This window comes from Anomaloglossus baeobatrachus, chromosome 6, assembly GCF_048569485.1.
Source record: "Anomaloglossus baeobatrachus isolate aAnoBae1 chromosome 6, aAnoBae1.hap1, whole genome shotgun sequence".
Lineage (NCBI taxonomy): Eukaryota > Metazoa > Chordata > Amphibia > Anura > Aromobatidae > Anomaloglossus > Anomaloglossus baeobatrachus.
Window position 1 is genome coordinate 489,127,437 of NC_134358.1, and position 21,336 is coordinate 489,148,772.

General features: G+C 51.5%; 1 protein-coding gene across 1 annotated transcript in view; it reads left to right on the top strand.

The window, feature by feature from the left end:
• Positions 1-6,710: 6,710 nt before the first annotated feature.
• The window catches only part of VILL (villin like), a 263,612-nt gene continuing 248,986 nt past the window's right edge, over positions 6,711-21,336 (top strand). The window contains exon 1 of the mRNA XM_075315393.1: positions 6,711-6,824. Within this exon, the coding sequence (XP_075171508.1) occupies positions 6,724-6,824 (101 nt within the window). The 5' untranslated portion in view covers positions 6,711-6,723. The remainder of the gene's footprint in view (positions 6,825-21,336) is intronic.

Here is a 21,336-nt window from a genome sequence, read left to right on the forward strand (position 1 = left end):
CTGGTGGGTGTAGTGCAGAGTGTTCCTAGGATTTTGATTAGCTTGTTCTTGGCAACACCAATAGTTAGGGACCCTTAACCAAGGAGGAGGTGGATATTGCACAGAAGGACAGATTGCACAATACCCTGTGACGACCTGATAGTCCAGGGCGTCACAAGCACCATAGAAGGAGAAATAGAGGTGTTTGTAAGGTAAGTATGTAAAAGGACTGATAATGGGTTTGCCACCATATTGCTACATTTTGCTCCTAGGCATATCATGTAAAAATTAAACACCCATATGCAAATAACACAAACCTCGTACTTGTGATGTAGCTGAACTGTAAGTGACAAGCAGTGAAGGACTGCTTACTAACATAGTGCAGATTGCATTGATCATGTCAGCCTCAAACAAGTAATATTCCCTTTGTATTGTCTATTTCTTTTGGTTGCCAGAGTCACCAGCTAATAGCTATTTGCCATCTGTGCATGTCCCAGAGCATTGTGTGTGCCGCTGTGTAACTCATTACTTGTAATTGTTTAATGCAACTGGCTGTACTTACAGAAACACTGTGTGCTACAATACTCGGCAGTAAACAACTCTCTAATTAATCATTGCATATCATTAGACAGGCCTAATAGGACGCTGAAACCTGGAAACTTAAAAGGTGCTCAGCACAATATCAGGCGTGTCTACATATGATTGCCTTCCCAGTATGGCTGCACACGGACAGTACGCAAACTACGTTAACGCACGGCTAGGGCACAATTCAGACAAATGCTTTTCCACATACACAGAAAAATAGCGCAGCATGCACTAGTCATGTCCAATTGGCAGATGAGCTAATCCATTGAGCTAAATGAGGCATCCATTTTTCATGGATTCATTTAATAACATAAGAAAGTAAATCAGGCTTTTTGATTTTGGGGACATAAAATCTACGTACAGAGATAAAAAAGGCAATTAAATCAACACAACATGAAGAAGAAGGGGTACAAAATGTGGAAGGGACCCCTCATTCCACCATTCTGAACGCCATCCAGAGTCACATCAGAGCCAACTCATTAAGCCAAGATGGCTTTGTGTTCAGCAAAATCTTGGAACTCAATCCAGCAATGTCAGATCTTAAGAAAATTTTAATGCTAGAGAAAGTCAGATTCTCCATGTGCATGGGGTCTTCAACCTGTCTCATAGCGTCTAGCTCAAAACTCGCAGTGTCAGAACTACTTTTGACGCTGTTCACACAGTTTAGTCAGACACTCCATATAATGCTGCTTTTGCGTTGTACTTACAGGCTCAGGCGTCGACCAGCTGTGCTCTTGTTAGCAATCGTGCTTGCAGGAGTTAATTTCTGTTAGGCCAGTTTCACACATCCTTCTTTTTGCCGGTTTCGCGAATCCGACGCGCTCCCGTACAGTGAATACAGTACAATGACAGCGCAACAAGCGCCAGTCATGTGCTGTCATGTGACCGGCGCATGTGACCCGGAAGTTACAGCGCTGTCATTGTACTGTATTCACTGTACGGGAGCGCGCCGGATCCGCGAAACCGGCAAAAAGAAGGATGTGTGAGAGAGCCCTTAGCCTGTTGATTAGTATTTGAGTCACATATTGCAGGAAACCTATCACAGTCACCTCTGCTCTTTTTAAGATGGTGCAGCCTGGTCTCTAATACTGATTATAGCTTTTGCGATCCTGGTCCATGTCTTTTGATATCCTTTTGCTGGTGAACTTCTGTGTGCTGTTTGGTGTGTTGTGGAAATACTATTGATGTCTGATTATTTCCTCTCTTCCTTTAGTTTCCTCCTGATCACGTATTGTCCATACCTTTGTGATTACTGTGAGTTTGAGTTTTGTTCCTCCCTTACCCATCTGTTTATTTGTATGGGATTAATCACTCCTGTCCAGGACCTCTCCGGGGTGGAGGGAGGGGGCCCACTAGACCAGGGTTGTTCAGGAGCTCGGGTAAGGAAGGCGGCCCAAACATCGTTACCTTAAGACGTATCTTTGGGATCAGGGTCAGCAAGGGTTCCACTAGCCTGAGGGCCAGTTTAGACTCACCTGTTGCTAGTGATCCTGTCACACCCCGTGACACAACCATCAGCAGTTTCACCAAGAAGGACTTAGTACTTCTATACAGAGTAGGAATACACCATCTAGCCATATTAGTCAAATTTCTCATGATCGAGACATGGTATTAATAAAGGGGCATATCAATATGGTGTAACTGGAAGCAGGGTAGAATAGTATTAGTTGCTTGAAGTTACTGAGGCAGAAGGACATTGGTGACTTTAAAAGCTAAGTTTAAGTGGTTCCTAAACACTTTCAATAACACCACACATCATTAGTCATGGAATATTTTAGAGGGAACCATACTGTTGTCTTTTTATTGTGGCCTGACAAAGGCTATTTTGTGGTCATAAACATTCCTGTCATTTTTATTTTACTTGTATTTTTTCTAATAAAGAATCTAACTGAACGATAGCTCCAGTGTGCCGCCCCCGTGTCAGCAGCCGGGTTGCTCAAATCCGGATCCGCGGTGGCTCGAGGGGCGTCTAGACCCGGGGGTCATGTGGCCACTAAAATGAAGGGGGATTGTGTTTAGAGTTTGTGACGCCACCCGTGGTGTGTGGTAATGTGGAGTACCACCGCTGCAGTTGGGAGTACCTGGGGGCGATGGAGTGGGGAAGCCGGATGTTAGAACCCTCCACTGGTAGGTGGGATGCCCCGGGACTCGGTGCTGGTGTTAGACGAGTGCTGTGGGGAGAGAAGGGGGGTACTTGCGTATTCACTCAGTCCATAAAGCTGATACCAACAACTGGATAAACCAAAGTTCTGGACACCGCTGCTGCTGAGGGGAGCTAGTTCAGGTACCGTCCCCGATGGTGTTGCCTGGTGATCTGTGACCTTCCTCCTGGCACTGAGTTCACTTTGAGCTTGCTCTCAGGGTTCACACTTGGGATTTCCTGGACCGTTTTTGTGGAAAGTCCTATCCCCCTTGTTGCACTAGTACCCCGATTTTGGAGCGGGTGGAGAGCGGATCTTGAAGGCTCCGTTCTCGTTGGGAAAATTGTCAGGTTGCCTGAAGCTACTTCCTGACCTAGAGTCCATGTACCCCGTCGTGTCCTGGTCCCAGCCCGGTGATTAGAACAAGGCCGCCGGCTGTCCTCCTTGACAGTTCCGTTCCCCTTGTGACGATCCCCTGCGACCGGGGGTCCAGCTCCCACTAGGCCCAGACCACCTGCTACCTAGTTGCTTCCATGAAGCCCGGCTCCTGACCTCTCTCCTTCACTTCCAACACTTCACTGACCTACTCCTGAAACTCCTGACCACCCCTTATCCAACCCCCCAAGTGGGCGACCCTATTCCACTCAGGCTGTCCACTGGTGTGTCTTGTGGGTGTGGTGCAGAGTGTACCTAGGATTTTATTAGCTGTTGTAGGCAACACCATGTAGTTAGAGACCCATAACCAAGGATGAGGTGGATATTGCACTGGAGGGCAGATTGCACAATACCCTGTGACGACCTGATAGTCCAGGGGCGTGACACCAGTGCCTTGGATATATTTTTGCTGGCTTTGTTGGCGTTTGGCGGAGAGCCATCCTAAAAAAGCATGAAAATATAGGTGTCGTGCAGGGAACTCTGCTTCAACTGATCGGTATTTGTACTGGGTGTCATAACACAAATGATTTGATATAGATTACCTATCCCACAGATAGTAGTGGAAACCCGGTTAAGTATTTAGTTTCTGCTGCAGTCCAAAAGGAATTCTTTCAGTTGCATGGACTACAGCTGACAATCACAAGTCTGTGTAGCCTAGAGAATATACAGTTAAGTCCAGAAATATTTGGACAGTGATACAAACTTTGGCATTTTAACTGTTTAGCAAAACATTTTCAATATACAGTTATGTAATCAATGTGTTTTTAAGTGCATATTTTCAACTTTAGTTTGAGGGTATTCACATCCTAATTGGAGTAAGGGTTTAGGAATTACCGCTCTAATTAAAGGGACCTCTTTTTAAAGGGACCAAAAGTAATTGGACAATTATCTCAAAAGCTCTTTAATTGGCTGCATGGGCTATTCCCTCATTAACCCATCATCAGTTAAGCAGTTGAAAGGTCTTCTTTGCCTTAAACTCCTGTGTTGCTTTTGCAGTATATTTACTTACATTTTGTGTTAAGCATGTGAAACACATGCTCTATGGGGTTGAGATCTGGTGATTAACTCAGCCATTGAAGAATGGTCCGACACCTAAAATGTATTTTCTATCTATCTGTATTTACTCCCTACCACTTTTGTAATTATCTTTCTTAAACAAATCCCTACACTTCTCCACTATCTAGTTTCTTGCATCTCCGTCCCTTGAGGATGTCCTGGATCCTTGATGATGGCCAGGGTTAGTGAGCACCGGCATGTTACTCATTTCTGCGGCCACTTCCATTGGGGGGTGTTACCATCGATGTCCCACAGACTGTAGCACCACCGTCAAACAAAACGTCATCAGCACTTTGTGTCACTTACTACTTCAAGCATCGTCCTCAAGCAAAGCGTCATAAGTGGGTGGCACTAGAAGTAGTAATTGACACCAGCACTGCCTCCTGATGATGCTTCATTTCAGGGCAGAGCTAGAGGCAGTAAGTGACACTAGAACTGATGACGCTTCATTTAAAGGTGGTGTGAGATGCTGTGGGCAGCACTGGTGTAAATCACTGCATCTAGCACCATGCCCAGCCGTCTTGCACACAAGCAGTGGAAGTGGACGCAGAAAGATCATAGTATCATAGTATCATAGTTTTTAAGGTTGAAGGGAGACTCTAAGTCCATCTAGTTCAACCCGTAGCCTAACATGTTGATCCAGAGGAAGGCAAAAAAAACCCCAATGTGGCAAACAAGTTCCAATGGGGAAAAAATTTCCTTCCTGACTCCACATCCGGCAATCAGACTATTTCCCTGGATCAATACCCTGTCATAAAATCTAATATACATAACTGGTAATATTAAATTTTTCAAGAAAGGCATCCAGGCTCTGCTTAAATGTTAGTAGTGAATCACTCATTACAACATCATGCGGCAGAGAGTTCCATAGTCTCACTGCTCGTACAGTAAAGAATCCTCGTCTGTGATTATGATTAAACCTTCTTTCCTCAAGACGTAGAGGATGCCCCCGTGTTCCAGTCACAGGCCTAGGTATAAAAAGATCTTTGGAAAGGTCTCTGTACTGTCCCCTCATATATTTATACATTGTGATTAGATCCCCCCTAAGCCTTCGTTTTTCCAGACTAAATAACCCCAAGTTTAATAACCTGTCTTGGTATTGCAGCCCACCCATTCCTCTAATAATCTTGGTCGCTCTTCTCTGCACCCTCTCCAGTTCAGCTATGTCCTTCTTATATATCAGTGACCAGAATTGTACACAGTATTCTAAGTGCGGTCGCACTAGTGACTTGTACAGAGGTAGAACTATATTTTTTTCATGAACACTTATACCTCTTTTAATACATCCCATTATTTTATTAGCCCTGGCAGCAGCTGCCTGACACTGTCCACTAAAGTGAAGTTTACCATCCACCCATACACCCAAGTCTTTTTCTGTGCCTGTTTTACCCAGTGTTCTACAATTAAGTACATAATCATAAATGTTATTTCCTCTACCCAAGTGCATGACCTTACATTTATCTACATTAAACTTCAATTGCCACTTCTCAGCCCAATCCTCCAATTTACATAAATCTCCCTGTAATATAAAATTATCCTCCTCTGTATTGATTACCCTGCAGAGTTTAGTATCATCTGCAAATATTGAAATTCTACTCCGCATGCCCCCAACAAGGTCATTTATAAATATGTTGAAAAGACGCGGGCCCAATACTGACCCCTGTGGTACCCCACTATGAACTGAGACCCAGTCCGAGTACGTACCATTAATAACCACCCTTTGTTTCCTATCACTGAGCCAGTTTTTAACCCAGTTACACATATTTTCCCCTATCCCCATTATTCTCATTTGATGAGTAAGATGAGTAACATCACCCATGATTCAGGATCCAGGACATCCTCAGGGAGCAGCGATGCAAGAAAATAGTACCTCGGTGACATCTGTTCCAGGAGGGGTGATGGACACTGTGGAGAGTGAGTGCAGCTCCAGCCTACTGTGTTGTCACATTTGAGACTCTTCTGAAATGAAACATTACAGGAATTGCTGTAAAAAAACACCTTTAGGGTTTTGATAGATAGGGAAGCAGTGTAAGGAATTGTATAATACAGATTATTACAAAGTGGTTAGGGGGTAAAGGTAGATAGTTAGAAAATGCATTTTAGGTGTCGGACCACTCTTTTAATTCTTGTAAGAAGGTGGCAGACTCCGTGCTAACTCGGCCTTTTAATTTTGGATGTAGTATTGATCAATATATACAACTATGATGCCCATGTGGTAAGTATATAGGATATAATGTGACAGTAATGAGAAAATATATATTTTTCTCTTTACTTGCTGCCAGTAAACCCTTACAATTGTCTGCCATCCTTTTCTACATTTGTCATGAATTATTCACTCTGTTCTGGCATTCAGCTTTTCATTTATTTTTCACGTTTGTATTTGTTTCCTGCCTTTATTTCTTAAAGGAAATACTATCACTTTTTCAATCCCTTGTTAAATTCCTGTTCAACCTTCTGTTTACTTTTAGAGAAACTTTAATAATAGATGATACACTTCACTCGCACAAAAAGCTAAGTTCATCTGGTCATGTCTTACTGCCCTCACGCTCTTAGCTGTAGGTTCCCTCAGGATTTCCAAATATATGATGGAAGTTCAATGCAAACAAAAAACCATGGAGGATATAGAAGGTAAGATTGTGCGTTCTTGCAGATTTATAAAGGACTTTGGGAGTTCTCCTTATTCTCTTAGGTAAGAAATGTGTTTTTGCCATTTGCAATGTATTGATGGACCTGGGAAATGTTTTTCTATGCCTCATATTTTATTACTAGACCATAGCACTGACAGAGAAGATAATAGCTTGTGAGGTTTGTGCGTTTCCAGGGCTTAAATGGACTTATGTTCACTGCACTTGTCTATGCTTCAAATGTCTATTTATGTTTCAGTAATGCATTATATGTGTGTTGCAAGTCAGTCATGTTCGTACTGCAGCTACCTTTGGGTTAAATTCTGGCTGTTGTCCTGATGTGAAGTGCTGGACAGACAGACAGAGGGAGTGACAGAAAGAGGTTACTTATAGGCTTGGTTCCTTCCTAGATTTTGTCAGTCAGTGCATAGAGAATGCATGTGTCGCGGGCGGAGGGGCCGCGCTCGCTACGCTCGGGTTCGGGGCTTCTGCTGCTCGGTGGCTCGAGTGGTGGGCCGGACCCTGGGACTTGAGCAGTGCTCCTCGCCCACGAGTGAAAAGGGGGCGGTTTGTTTGGGGAGATAGTTCGTGATGCCACCCACGGGTCGTGGTGATGATGGGCACCACCGCTGCTGGTAACGGGGATCCCGGGAGCGATGGCAGGGAGCAGCTAGGATGTTGGTTCCCCCTCCGTGGGTAGGGGTCGGTGATCCCGGGGCCCGGTGGTGGTACGGGGAGGCAGGGTAGCTGGGGTGCAGGGTTGCAGGGGCAGCGCGGCGCGGTGCCGGATGGCACTGTTGTACTCACTCAGGCACAGATTCACAGAGTCTCTGGTAAACCAAACGGCTGGATGGACGGGTCCCGCAGCCGGCTGCAGTGTCTTTGCTCTCCCCAGACAGGTTGATGGTGGCTGTCTTTCCCTGCACCTTTGTAGAATGTATTGACTCTGATGGTTTCCCAACGGTAGTCCGCTTCCCAGCGTGTATGTACCGAAGGAGCCCGTTTTGCCCGCAGGCGCTGGCCCTTGGATCTCTAGCCTATGGGGGTGGCTTTTTATCCTCACTGTGTGGACGGTTGCCTTCTGTCGGGACTTGGGTGTTAGGGAACCCCTGGGGTTTCGGTCACTCTCGGATTTGACCTTTTCGGCGGCATCTAGCCTAGTCGGGGTCCGATGGCCCTGCCTTGGTGTGCTTGGTACAACTCTGCTCCCCGGCTCAGTACCGGCGGGCCACCGCCCATCCCCGGTCCTACGGTTCCGCTGACTTGTACCACCTCCTGCAGACGGCCACCACCGTCTGCCAACCTTGCTGGCAGTGCCTGGGCTCTGACCCAGACACTAGCAGTTCTCCACTCACTTCCAACTCCAAACTGTACTAACTAACTTTTTCCCGCCTCCAGGCCTGTGAGCGCCTCGGTGGTTGGGGCCAACCGCCTGGCTCCTCCCCACCTGGTGTGGACATCAAGCCTAGAGGGTAGCAACAAGGATTTTGTTTGACTGATGTAGACTATCCAGGGGAGGGGGTGTGTGTGATGTTGTGCTTGTGACTACCTGGCTAGTCCAGGGCGTCACACATGTCACTCTGCAGAGGAGAGATGTTACCCCTTTGACCCCAGTCAGAAGCCTCTCCTACAGCCAAATAACATCTCATGCTTTGCACTGATAAGCGGAAATACCCTGAAACATGTGTCTGCATATAAAGATTGTGGTTTGACGTTTATCTTAAGTCATGAGGCAAGACTTGTTAAAGAGTCGAGATTGACTTTTAGGATTGCTACTTACAATTGGTATCACTAGAGTTCAAATCCTCTTTCTCTCTGAAAAGGCAATTTGCATATTTAATTTCCGAGAGGAGCTTTGCTTGGCCTATAGGTCTCCTTAAATAAACATGTCACTCTCCAGAATGAGAGATGCTACTCCCTCAATCAGAAGCCTGTTATATAGCAAAATCAGATCTTTTGCTTCGCACTGAGGAGGAGCCATACCCGGAATCATGGGTCGGTAAATAGATATTCTGATTTGACTTTTATCCTAAGTCATGTGGCAAGGTGTAACGTCCTGGGGGTGGATCCACGGGACCGAGCACCGGACTCCCCCAGAGAGGCAACCAGGAGTGAACCCCTATACAGGGACTGTCCGATCACCTCTCCAGAGGGCCTAGATGCATGTGTGGTGCCCTGGACAAGCCAGGACGTCACAGGTACTGCAACAACACACCCCACACCCCGGTTAGGCACATCAGCCGCACACACAAAATCCTTGTTGCCTCCCTCCAGGGGCTGATGTCCACACCAGGTGGGGTGGAGCCAGGCGGTTGGCTCCACCCACCGAGAAGTTCACAGTCCTGGAGGCGGGAAAAAGGAAGGGAGTTGAGAGCAGTTGAGTGGAGAACAGTTTGGAGAGGAGTGAAGTAGTAGTAGAGGAGCTGACTGGCCGTGTCCAGGTACGTGGCCCGGGCACAGAAACAGCAAGGTTGGCAGATGGTGATGACCGTCTGCAGGCGAGGCCGATTGACGCACAACAGTAAGGATCGGGGACGGGCGGTGGCCCGCCGGTACCGGACCGGGGAGCAGAGAGAAGCCAGCACCATTCGGCAGGGCCTACGGACCCCGACCAGGCTTGGAGTCACCGTTAAACCGGTCAAATCCGTCAGCAATGGGAACCTCCGGGTTTTCCCAGCAGTAAAGACCCGACTGAAGGGAACCGCTCAACCGTGAAGGGAAATACAGCTACCGCCACAGCTAGAGTTACCAGGGCCAGCGCCCGCGGGCAAAAGGGGCTCCTCAAGGCAAATATACCGCTGGGGAGCGGGTTACCGAGGGGAAGCCATCGGGGCCGAGAACACAACACCGGTGCAGGGAGAGACAGTTATCGCCAACCTACCGGGAGTGACCGTCGCAGCCGTCTGTGGGACTCGTCCATCCAGCCGTTTGTTTTACCAGAGACTCCGTGTACATTACTGGCTGAGTAAGTACCACCGTGCTGTCTGGCACAGCGCTGCCCCCGCGACCCTGCACCTGGCCAAGCCCCGCAATCCACCTCACAACAACTCCGTGCCCCGGGATTACCAAAATCCCCCTACCCATGGAGGGGAGAGAAACATCCCAGCTGCTCCCTGTCATTGCTCCCTGGATCTCCGTACAGAGCAGCGGTGGTGCCCCAACCTCACCACACACCGTGGGTGGCGTCACAAACCGACATCCCAAACCCCAACAGGCCACCCCTTTCACTCACGGACGAGGAGCGCCGCTCGAGTCCCCAGATCCGGCCCACCGCTCGAGCCACCGAGCAGCAGCAGCAGCCGGACCCGAGCCGCAAGCGCGGTCGAGCAGCGCACCCCCCGCCCGCGACACACGTTGGCCGGAACACAAGGGAGTTCGGATTACGGGTCCTTCAGAAGTCTATACGGGATATGAGTCTAATTCCACGGAACCGTATGCAGGATGGGTGACTGGAACCGGGTACAGGTGCCAAGTGGAAACAGCAGACGGTGTCCGGGTCCAACGAGACGTGCAGGCTGAAGCAACCAGGTGAAGTCCAGGATCGGTGACGGGTACAGGCTGACGGAAGATGGCGAGATCCATAGCAGATAGTCACCGGGGCAACTCCTGGGACACCCGCAAGCTGGACACATTCAGGACGGGAGACGGGCACTGCGGAAGAGACAGGATTAACCTGGGTACAAAGCACAGAGGGACCTGAACACCTAGCTACAGTAACACGTTGAACAGGAACCGCCCACATGGAAAAGAAAGTCTTATATACCCTGTACCTGTAATCAGCCATATCCTGTTCCAGTGATGCTGGCCCTTTAAGAAGAGGTGAGTGAACGCGCCCGCGCCCTAATGCACATGGGCGAGGCCCGAGTGCCGGAGACCAGTGCAGGAAGCAGAGAGGAAGGTGGAGGAGATGCAGGGGAGCCAGACACAGAGTCCCGGGTTGCAGCGGGACGTGAGGACCGGCGGACGGGAGGCATGGAGGACACACAGGAGGGGGAGCGAGAGGTGCAGCTGCGGACAGGGGGACCGGGGACCGGAGCGGTGAGTGACAGGTGGCGACGGGATCCCGTGAGCGTGACACAAGCCTTGTTAAAGAGTCAAGATTGACTTTTAGTATTGCTAATTCCAACAGGTGGAGCTAGAGTTCAAGTCCTCTTCCTCTTTGAAAAGGCAATTTGCATATTTAATTTCCCAGAAGAGCATTGCATGACCTAAAAGTCTTCTTAAATAGGCATGTCACTCTCCACAAGGACAGATGTTATCCCTTAGACGTCAGTCAGAAGCCTCTCATAAACCAAAATCAGATCTCATGCTTTTCACTGAGGAGGGGCCACACCCTGGAACATGTGTCTGTAAATAGAGATTCTGGTTTGACTTTTATCCTAGGTCATATGGCTAGTCTTGTTAAACAGTTAATCTCTTATAGGATTACTATTTTTATTAGATGTAACTAAAGTTTAAGTCCTCTCTGAATAGACCATTTGCATATTTAATTTCCAAGAGGAGCACTGTATGGGCTGTAAGTCTCCTTACACTGGTATGTCAGGCATGTCACTCTCCACAAGGAGAGACATTACCCATTAGAACTCTCAGAAAAAGAAGCAGAGTTACTGAAGCTTTGACTTACACATTTTGAGCTGTGTGCTGCACAGGGGACAGTTTTGTTCTGTGCTAATATCATGTAGGAGACTGCCTGTGAAAGAGAGGATAAAAATACAGCCCAGTTTAAGAGTGTCCACCTGAGAGGATAAAGGAACCAAGGGAGGAGGTGAATGCCTGCTGCTTGAATTAGCTGTAATAGCTAAAGTCTGGATGAGCAGAGCTATTGAAAGGGAGAATACAAGTGTGTGCTGCCTGAAGTAGCCAAAGCCAGGTTAGAACCAGTCAGATGCATACGAGAAGCAGATAGTTATACCTGAAGTAGCTATTGGGCAAAAGTCAGGTGGAAAAGACTGTGGCTCAGGAGAGGACCATAAAGGTATTGGCGAGGACATGAGGTGTCTAGTTGTGGGGGCATGAAGCCCGGAAAAAGAGAATGCTCATACAAAGTACCAGTGTAATAGCAAGCATCATGGAGGAAGCTGAGACTTTTAGTGGAAACAATTAATTAATCTGGTTGTTGTGTCGCGGGCGGAGGAGGGGACGCCGCGCTCTCCCACTGCTCGGGTCCGGCTGCCGCTGCTGCTGCGGCCTGCTGCTGCTCGGTGGCTCGAGCGATGGGCCGGATCCCGGGGACTCGAGCGGCGCTCCTCGCCCGTGAGTGAAAAGGATTTGGTTTTTGGGATAGTTTATTGTCCGTGACACCACCCACGGTTGTGTTGATTGTTTGGACACCACCGCTGCTCTGTATGGGGATCCCGGGAGCGGTGACAGGGAGCAGCAAAGTTGTTAGTTCTCCCCTCCGTGGGTAGGGGGTGGTTGTCCCGGGGCCCAGTGATGAGGTGGGGGATGCTGGATGGCAGGGCCGGTGCAGGGCTTGGTGGGGTGCAGGGACGTGGGAGCAGCGCTGTGCCTCACGGCACTGTGGTACTCACTCAGCCTGAGACGGGGACACAGTTCTCGGTAAAACACACGGTTGGAAAGACGGTTCCCACGGACGGCTGCAGTTGCTTTTCCCCAGTAGTTGACGGTGATGGTCCCTTTTCCTGCACCTAAGATGTTGATGGTAGCAATGGGTTCCCACCGGTAATCCGCTCCCCGACTTGGTTATGGGCCGGAGGAGCCCTACTTTGCCCGCAGGCGCTGGCCCTGAGAAACTGGTGCCCTGGCGGTGGCGGTGTCTCTCTCTAACGGTCGGACTGTTGCCTTCAATCGGGACTTGGTTGTTGGGAGACCCAGAGGTCCCCTTCACTGACGGATTTGGCAAATTCACGGCGACTCCTAGCCTTGCCGGGATCCGAAAGGCCCCTGCCAATGGTGGTGACTGCTCTTCGTATACCGCTCCGGTACCGCCGGGCCACCACCCGTCCACGGTCCTTCCGGCAACCTCCAAGCAGCCTCTCCTGCAGACAGTCACCGCCGTCTGCTGACCTTGCTGTCTCAGTCCGGGGCACACACCCGGACCAACTTCAGGCTTTCTCAACTGTTACTGTCTCTTCCACTTTACTCCTCTCACTTGCTCCTCTACCACTTCCTTTCACTTTGAACTCACAAACTAATCTGCCTGGTTTTCCTGCCTCCAGGGCTGTGAACTCCTCGGTGGGTGGAGCCAACCGCCTGGCCCACCCCCTGGTGTGGACAACAGCCCCTGGAGGAAGGCAACAAGGATTTTTGGTTAGCTTAGGTGTACCTATCTGGGGTGTAGGGTGTGGTGGTGTTGTGACCTGTGACCCCTGGCTTGCCCAGGGCGTCACATTCCCCCTTAGCAAAATGCAGACCGTCCGCGGGCTGCCCGTCCAACACCGGTTTTATTTTCTGGAAAGATATAAAAAGACATGACATACAAATAAAATAACTTCATCCCACATCGGGAGGTTCATCTCTTAAACGTTACCAACATTTTAAACGGTTGCGGCTGCCGCTCTCTCCCACCCAAGTAACCTGGCCCTGATGCTGCCCCTAAAACCCAGGTAGCACCCCTTGACCCCAGTCCTGAACCAGTTACCCGAGCGGGATCTGTCCTTCCCCTCCAGAGGGTAGCCACCGGTTCCTGTGGTGGCTGTGCCCCAGCCTGCTCCACTGCGGGCCCTCCCTCCAACCTGCCTCTCCGGAGGCGGTAACGGTTAGCTGCAACAACAGATTTTATTTACAAGCCACTAATGTTTGTGGTTGCCCTGCAAGTTCACGGGCTTGTCCATAGGAGTTCCTATGCATAAACTGTAGATGGTCCCCACGGGGACAACAATGCCAGCAACGGCCGGTTCCAATCACGGTTGCAATCAGGTGACTGTTCGGTAATCATTTTTACATTTGTCATCATTTCAAAAACTTTCAACACTTTTAAACACACACATAGGTGGCCCCAACGGGGACAACTTTTAGGCGGAGGACCGCCGGCTTAGCAGTCCATCCTCAATCGCGGGGCTCTAGTGCCACCTTCACATGGTGCACCGCTGTGGACCCCGATGGTAGCTCGCTGCGGGTGATCTTCCTCCATATTCATGCGGGCATGCACATCCGCTCTACACCCCTCTCGGGCATCGATCTCCCTGCGCAGCTGCCGTTGCCGCCGCTCCCAGCCGGGAGCACTTTCTGTTTGCTCCGGTTCAGCGTGTGCGGGGGACGGACCCAGCCAGAGTCCCTCCGTGTCGGCTACGACCGGCACCTTCAGTAATGAGGGACCCCGCTGTGACATGGCCTGCTCTGCCTCCTGACAGCTGCATCCCCGCCGTGCCTCCGGTGCATCTTTGCTGACGGCCTCAGCCTTCGGCTTCTTCCATGGAAGCGGATCAGGGCGGTCACGAGCTTCTGCTGCAGGTCGGTCCGCTGGGGCGGATTGGCAGGGTACCGCTACCGGTGGTGGTGGTAGCGGGCCTAGTGGCGGGGCAGCAGCAGCCAACACGGGTAGCGGGGGAGGTAGCAGGGCAAGCGGGTATGGACCGGGTCCCTCAACCGCGATGACCGACCCACTAGGGGTACAGGGGCGTGGGTCACTTACCCTCCCTTCCAAGACTCCCTCCACCTCGCGTCTCCGTATGGCCGCCACCACTTCCGCCATGTCGGCCTCCCACTCCTCCAGGAGGAGCTGCATGCGGACCTGCAGACGGCTGCTTAGCTGGACGGTCCGGACTTCCACCCACGCTGCGGGGCCAGGCGCGGGGACCACGGTGTTGTTGGTCAGACTCAGCATCTTTAGCAGCGGCCTCTTCCAGGAACCAGTCAATGGCCGCAGGGTCCTGGCGTCCCTGCTTCTATAGCCGAGGCTACATGCGACCAGTCACCATTTCGTCCCCCTTAGCCTCTTTCCGGCCCCTCCTCTATCGGGGCGGGGTTTTGGCCTTCGCGCCTCCGCTACTCGAGAAGACGCTCGAGCGGGAACTCTTCGCGCCAAAGATGGCGACTTCCGAAATTTTTCGGCCGGACACCTCCGGCGGTAACAAGGCGCACCTCTACCCAACGGCAGAGCGGTAAGATCCTGTTCGTGACGCCAAGTTGTCGCGGGCGGAGGAGGGGACGCCGCGCTCTCCCACTGCTCGGGTCCCGTTGCTGCTGCTGCTGCGGCCTGCTGCTGCTCGGTGGCTCGAGCGATGGGCCGGATCCCGGGGACTCGAGCGGCACTCTTCGCTCGTGAGTGAAAGGGGTTTGGTTTTTGGGATAGTTTATTGTCCGTGACGCCACCCACGGTTGTGGTGATTGTATGGACACCACCGCTGCTCTGTATGGGGATCCCGGGAGCGGTGACAAGGAGCAGCAAAGTTGTTAGTTCTCCCCTCCGTGGGTAGGGGGTGGTTGTCCCGGGGCCCAGTGATGAGGTGGGGGATGCTGGATGGCAGGGCCGGTGCAGGGCTTGGTGGGGTGCAGGGACGCGGGGGAAGCGCTGTGCCTCACGGCACTGTGGTACTCACTCAGCCTGAGACGGTGACACAGTTCTCGGTAAAACACACGGCTGGAAAGACGGTTCCCACGGACGGCTGCTGTTGCTTTCCCCAGTAGTTGACGGTGACGGTCCCTTTTCCTGCACCTAATGAAATGTTGGTAGCGATGGGTTCCCACCGGTAACCCGCTCCCTGGGTTGGATATGTGCCGGAGGAGCCCCTCTTTGCCCGCAGGCGCTGGCCCTGGGAAACTGGTGCCTTGGCGGTGGCGGTGTCTCTCTCTAACGGTTGGACTGTTGCCTTCAATCGGGACTTGGTTGTTGGGAGACCCAGAGGTCCCCTTCACTGACGGATTTGGCAAATTCACGGCGACTCCTAGCCTTGCCGGGATCCGAAAGGCCCCTGCCAATGGTGCTGACTGCTCTTCGTATACCGCTCCAGTACCGCCGGGCCACCACCCGTCCACGGTCCTTCCAGCAACCTCCAAGCAGCCTCTCCTGCAGACAGTCACCGCCGTCTGCTGACCTTGCTGTCTCGGTCCGGGGCACACACCCGGACCAACTTCAGGCTTTCTCAACTGTTACTGTCTTTTCCACTTTACTCCTCTCACTTGCTCCTCTACCACTTCCTTTCACTTTGAACTCACAAACTAATCTGCCTGGTTTTCCCGCCTCCAGGGCTGTGAACTCCTCGGTGAGCGGAGCCAACCGCCTGGCCCACCCCCTGGTGTGGGTGTGGACAACAGCCCCTGGAGGAAGGCAACAAGGATTTTTGGTTAGCTTAGGTGTACCTATCTGGGGTGTAGGGTGTGGTGGTGTTGTGACCTGTGACCCCTGGCTTGCCCAGGGCATCACAGTTGCATGGTGGTGATACAAGCTAAGGCAGATCAGGGAGAGTAGCAAGACCAAAGACTGCAAATATTTGTGTAAATAGTTCCTATTTGCATTGTTTAAAGTGCAAGTGTAGAGTGTCGCAGTGTGATAGTCATGGCTGGGGTATTGACTACGATACCCTGGCTTGCTACATAGAATTACTGGTTCTGGCTGGGTATCTGGACTTGTACCATGCGAGCTGGGAACCCATGCAAGTTGCATATTGTCGGTGACATCGACTGGCCAGGACCATATGATGACTTATACTCACAAGGAGACCAACAGTTAATTTTAGAAATCAACATGTCCTGTGCTGAATGTCCAACATTGTGCCCAAAGGCCAAAATTCTTCTTCCGTCTTCTCCTCACAAAACAACGCTGTCCGACTCACCCATGGTCAGTTGAATAGAGCCACCTCTGACAGGGTGGGGTTGATTCCCATTTACTCTAGGTCTCTGTCTGTTCTACGCTGTCAATCTGCAATGGGCAGACCTTCTACTTCAACTTCATCCAACAGAGGTGGTCACTCGTCATCTGGGCTGGCATCTCCAGGCCCATCTGGCCCATCTCTGTTGATGGGCTTAGCTTCTCAAGGACTGGACAGATCTTTGTTCCCTTCCACTTCTCTAAAGCCCATGATGGACAGAGTTCTCTTTCGGAGCTGAGCCACCATCCACCATCTTAGAGCCTATGCTCAGCACCATCTTCGACCACACAACATTCTCCATCTTTAATGTTCCGCACCCCTTTCCTGCAAAATCTGTATCCTCCGATGGTGAGGATTGATCCTGCCAACTACGCCAAGTTTAGAATGTGATGGGGCAGTAGTTCTGGGTAAGGGATTGACTCCGGACACCCTGGCATGCTAAATGGAATGACTGCTCTTGGTTCGTTGTCTGGACTTGTGACCTGTAGGCTGGGAACCCATGCAGACCACATACTTCCACTGATTTTGCTATAAATTTTTGTGTCTTAAAAATAAAACGAACACAAGCTTCTTCTGGAAATCATAAGGTAGAATATAAAAGCTACATGGAAGTTGAATCCCTAGTAACTTCCAAGACAACTCGAAATTAAAAAGAACTTGTTGTTATGAAATAAATAAATAAATAAAATACCCACAATTACAGTGACAAAGTTCCATTCGTCCCCAAAATACTTTGTTTAAATCCAAGAAGAGGCGATCACAGAGGCAAGGAATTGGCTGCAGTGGTCAATTGTTTGGCTTCTGGAGTGTAAACCAAAAACACTTTCTACTTAGCTTCAAAGCATCATTACTAGGTGAGCAATCAAATTTCTGTTATTAGCACTTTTTTGTGTTTATATTCCATTTCTCATCCTGGATTGCAAAGTTGATGCAATATATGGAGCAAAAAACTGCCGTGTTAAAGTGGTCTAAGACTGAATTCAGATGGCTGTATGGCCATTTTTCACAGTTTGTAAATGGACCACAATGCCCCTACACTTTGCTTTGCTCCAGTAGTTATGGTAGTAAAACTGAATCCACTTCCAAAGTGGAAATTTATTCAGACACTGACACCTCATCTTCTACCATTAGACCTCAAAGTCCTATAGTAATTGAAGTGTTGAAATGTTTGAAGAAGGGAGATGTTCTGCAGATCACACTGCATTGTGGTAGACAACAAATTAAATTTCCCCAAAATACCTCATTTTCAGCAGCCCTTTGTATAAAATGTGATGTCACAAATTTTTCCCCTGTACCCCTTTTCTATGTTTGCCAGCAACCAAGTTTTTGAATTAATTGTCTAACAAACCAATTTCTATGCAAAACACTTTGTTACTTCTGATGTACGAATATATTCAGCACTATTCGCTACTTGCAAGAATATTAAGGTATTTGTTACTCATCGAATATTTTAGTATTTGCCTTGTGAGTTTCGCGTCCCCTCCCCACATGTTTAGTATGCATTGTTTGCCAATCACAGTAATCCCATAACCATCTTTGCTACTGGCATTAATGTGATTGCCAAGCACAGTGAAGAAAAAATAATGTGAGGTTACCCCATCTATTTATGATAACCAGCACAGGTAATGGAGACAGCGGGGTACTGGTATTCTCAGGCTTGGAAGGTCTATGGTTATTGGACGCTCCCCAGCCTAAAAATAGCAGCCCAGAGGTGCCCACAATTTATGCATCCATTAGATACGCCAATTGTGGCGCTGTACCCAGCTCATTCAGATTACCCTGGTGCGGTGGCAATCAGGGTAATAAATGGGGTTCATATCAGCTGTGATTGTCAAAAATCACAGCTGCCATTGTGGCGCCCTGGACAAGCCCGGACGTCACAGGTACTACAACAACACACCCCACACCCCGGCTAGGCACACCGAAGTCAAACACAAATCCTTGTTGCCTCCCTCCAGGGGCTGATGTCCACACCAGGGGGTGGGCCAGGCGGTTGGCCCCGCCCACCAAGGAGTTCACAGTCCTGGAGGCAGGAAAAGGAGTCAGTTTAGTTTTGGAGTTGAGAGGTGAAGTGGTAGTAGAGGAGACTGACCGTGTCCGGGTACGTGGCCCGGGCACCTACAGCAAGGTTGGCAGACGGTGGTGACCGTCTGCAGGAGAGGCCGATTGGAGTGAATCGTAAGGACCAGGGACAGGCGGTGTCCCGCCGGTACCGGACCGGGGAACGAAGAGAAGCCAGCACCATTCGGCAGGGCTTACGGACCCCGACCAGGCTGGAAGTCGCCGTAAAACTGGTCAAATCCGTTAGCGAAGGGAACCTCCAGGGTTTCCCAGCAGTCAAGACCCGATTGAAGGCAACAGCTCACTCCGTGAAGGGAAACACAGTCACCGCCAAGGCTACAGTTCCCAGGGCCAGAGCCTGCGGGCAAAAGGGGCTCCCTCAGCATCCATCCAAGCTGGGGAGCGGGTTACCGGTGGGAAGCCATCAGTACCACAAACAAACCAAAGGTGCAGGGAAAGACAGTCACCATCAACCTACCGGGAGCAGAAACCACCGCAGCCGTCAGTGGGCCCCGTCCATCCAGCCTTGTGTTTTACCAAGGACTTTGCATTCGTCATTGGCTGAGTGAGTACCACTGTGCTGTGTGGCACAGTGCTGCCCCCGCGAATCTGCACCTCACCAGGCCCCGTAACCCACCTGCCATCCATCCCTACCCCTCACCGGGCCCCGGGACAACCAACCCCCTACCCACGGAGGGGGGAACCAACATCCAAGCTGCTCCCTGTCATCGCTTCCGGGATCCCCGTCCAGAGCAGCGCTGGTGTCACAACCTCACCACAACCGTGGGTGGCGTCACGGACAATCAATCCCCGAAACCATTCTCCTTTTCACTCACGGGCGAGGAACGCCGCTCGAGTCCCCGGGATCCGGCCCACCGCTCGAGCCACCGACTGAGCAGTAGCAGCAGCAGCCGGACCCGAGCAGTGGGTGAGCGCAGCGTCCCTTCCTCCGCCCGCGACAACTTGGCATCACGAACAGGATCTTACCGCTCTGCTGTCTGGTAGAGGTGCGCCTTGTGACCGCCGGAGGCGTCCGGCCGAAAATCTTGAGAAGCCGCCATTTTGGGCGCGAAAAGTTCCCGCTTGAGCGTCTTCCCGAGTAGTGGAGGCGCGAAAACTGAAAACCCCGCCCCTGTAGAGGAGGAGCCGGAAAAAGACTAGGGGGACGGATGGCGTCTGGCAACATGTAGCCCGCGGCTATAAAAGCAGGGACGCCAGGACCCTGCGGCCATCTTGTGGTTCCTGGAAGAGGCCGCCGCAGCAATGTACCAGCCGTCCCGCAGCACCGTAGCCCCCGCACCTGGAACCGCGGCGTGGGTGGAGGTCCGGACCGCCCAGCTCCAACAGCGGCTGCAGATCAGGATGCAACTCCTCTTGGAGGAGTGAGAGGCCGACATGGCGGAAGTGGTGGCGGCCATACGGAGACGCGAGGTGGAGGGAGTTTTGGAAGAGAGGGTAAGTGACCCACGCCCCTGTACCCCTAGTGGGTCGGTCATCGCGGCCGAGGGGCCCGGTCTACACCCGCTCGCCCTGCTACCTCCCCCGCTACCCATATTGGCTGCTGCTGCCCCACCACTAGGCCCGCTACCACCACCACCGGTAGCGGTACCCCGCCCATCCGCCCAGGCGGACCGACCTGGTGCCGGGGCCCGTGACTGCCCGGAGCCGCTCCCGTGGAAGGTGCCGAAGTCCGAGGCCGTTGGAAGAGAGATACCAGGGGCACCTGTGGAGACTTCCCCCGAACCGGTGCCGACAGACCGCTCCATGCAGGAGGTCCAGCGGGAGACGACCCCTGTACCCATCCCCCATGCCTCGGCTGAGGCCGCGCCGGGTTGTCGCTGCAGGGCAGCACCCCAGGCCATGACACCGCGGGACCTTCCCCCCAGAATGCCAGTCCTGGGCAGCATGAAGGAGGTCTCGCGGGGCCCGACCCGTGCGCCGGGGCCCGCAGTACTCCCTTACTGGGACAGAGGACAGACCCCGCTGGGCCAGGAGATTGCGGAGAGGGAGCGAAGGAAGGCGGAGCTGGTAGCCCGTACGATAAAAGAAAAGGAAAGCCTCCGTCAGGCCACCTTCCGGGTACGGGGCCCGTTCTATGAAGGACAAGTGAGGAGGTTTGACGTCCGTCGGGGGTACGGGTTCATATACGAACCGGGCCTGGAGGCCGAAATCTTTGTGGCCCGTCGGAACGTCAATGCCCACCTACCCGAGGACCATCCAGGCCGCAACCTGATGCCGGGGGACTTGGTCCAATACACCAGGCACTGCGGGGAGAGGGGTTGGTTTGCGCTGGATGCGAAGCTGAGGGGCAGTCAAGAGGCCCGAGTATCTTCCCAGTGCCCTCCCCTGGCCGACACCGTGGATCTGGAGTAAGTCAGCGGTCCACCGTTGTTAGAAGTTGTCCCCGTTGGGACCACCAGTACAGCTTGAAAGTTTTTTTTAAATGATAAGAAGAATGATAAGTGAATCAACCGAAGAAGTAACCTGATTGAGGTTTTGATTGAACCAGCCGTTGCCGGCAACTGTTGTCCCCGTAGGGACTGTCTTTAATCCTTGCGTAAGGAACTGCTTACGGACAAGCCCGAGAACTTGCAGGGCAACCACAAACTTAGTGGAATGTAAATAAAAATGCTGTTGGCTTGAAACCGTGACCGCCTCCGGAGAGGCTGATTTGGGAGGATGGGC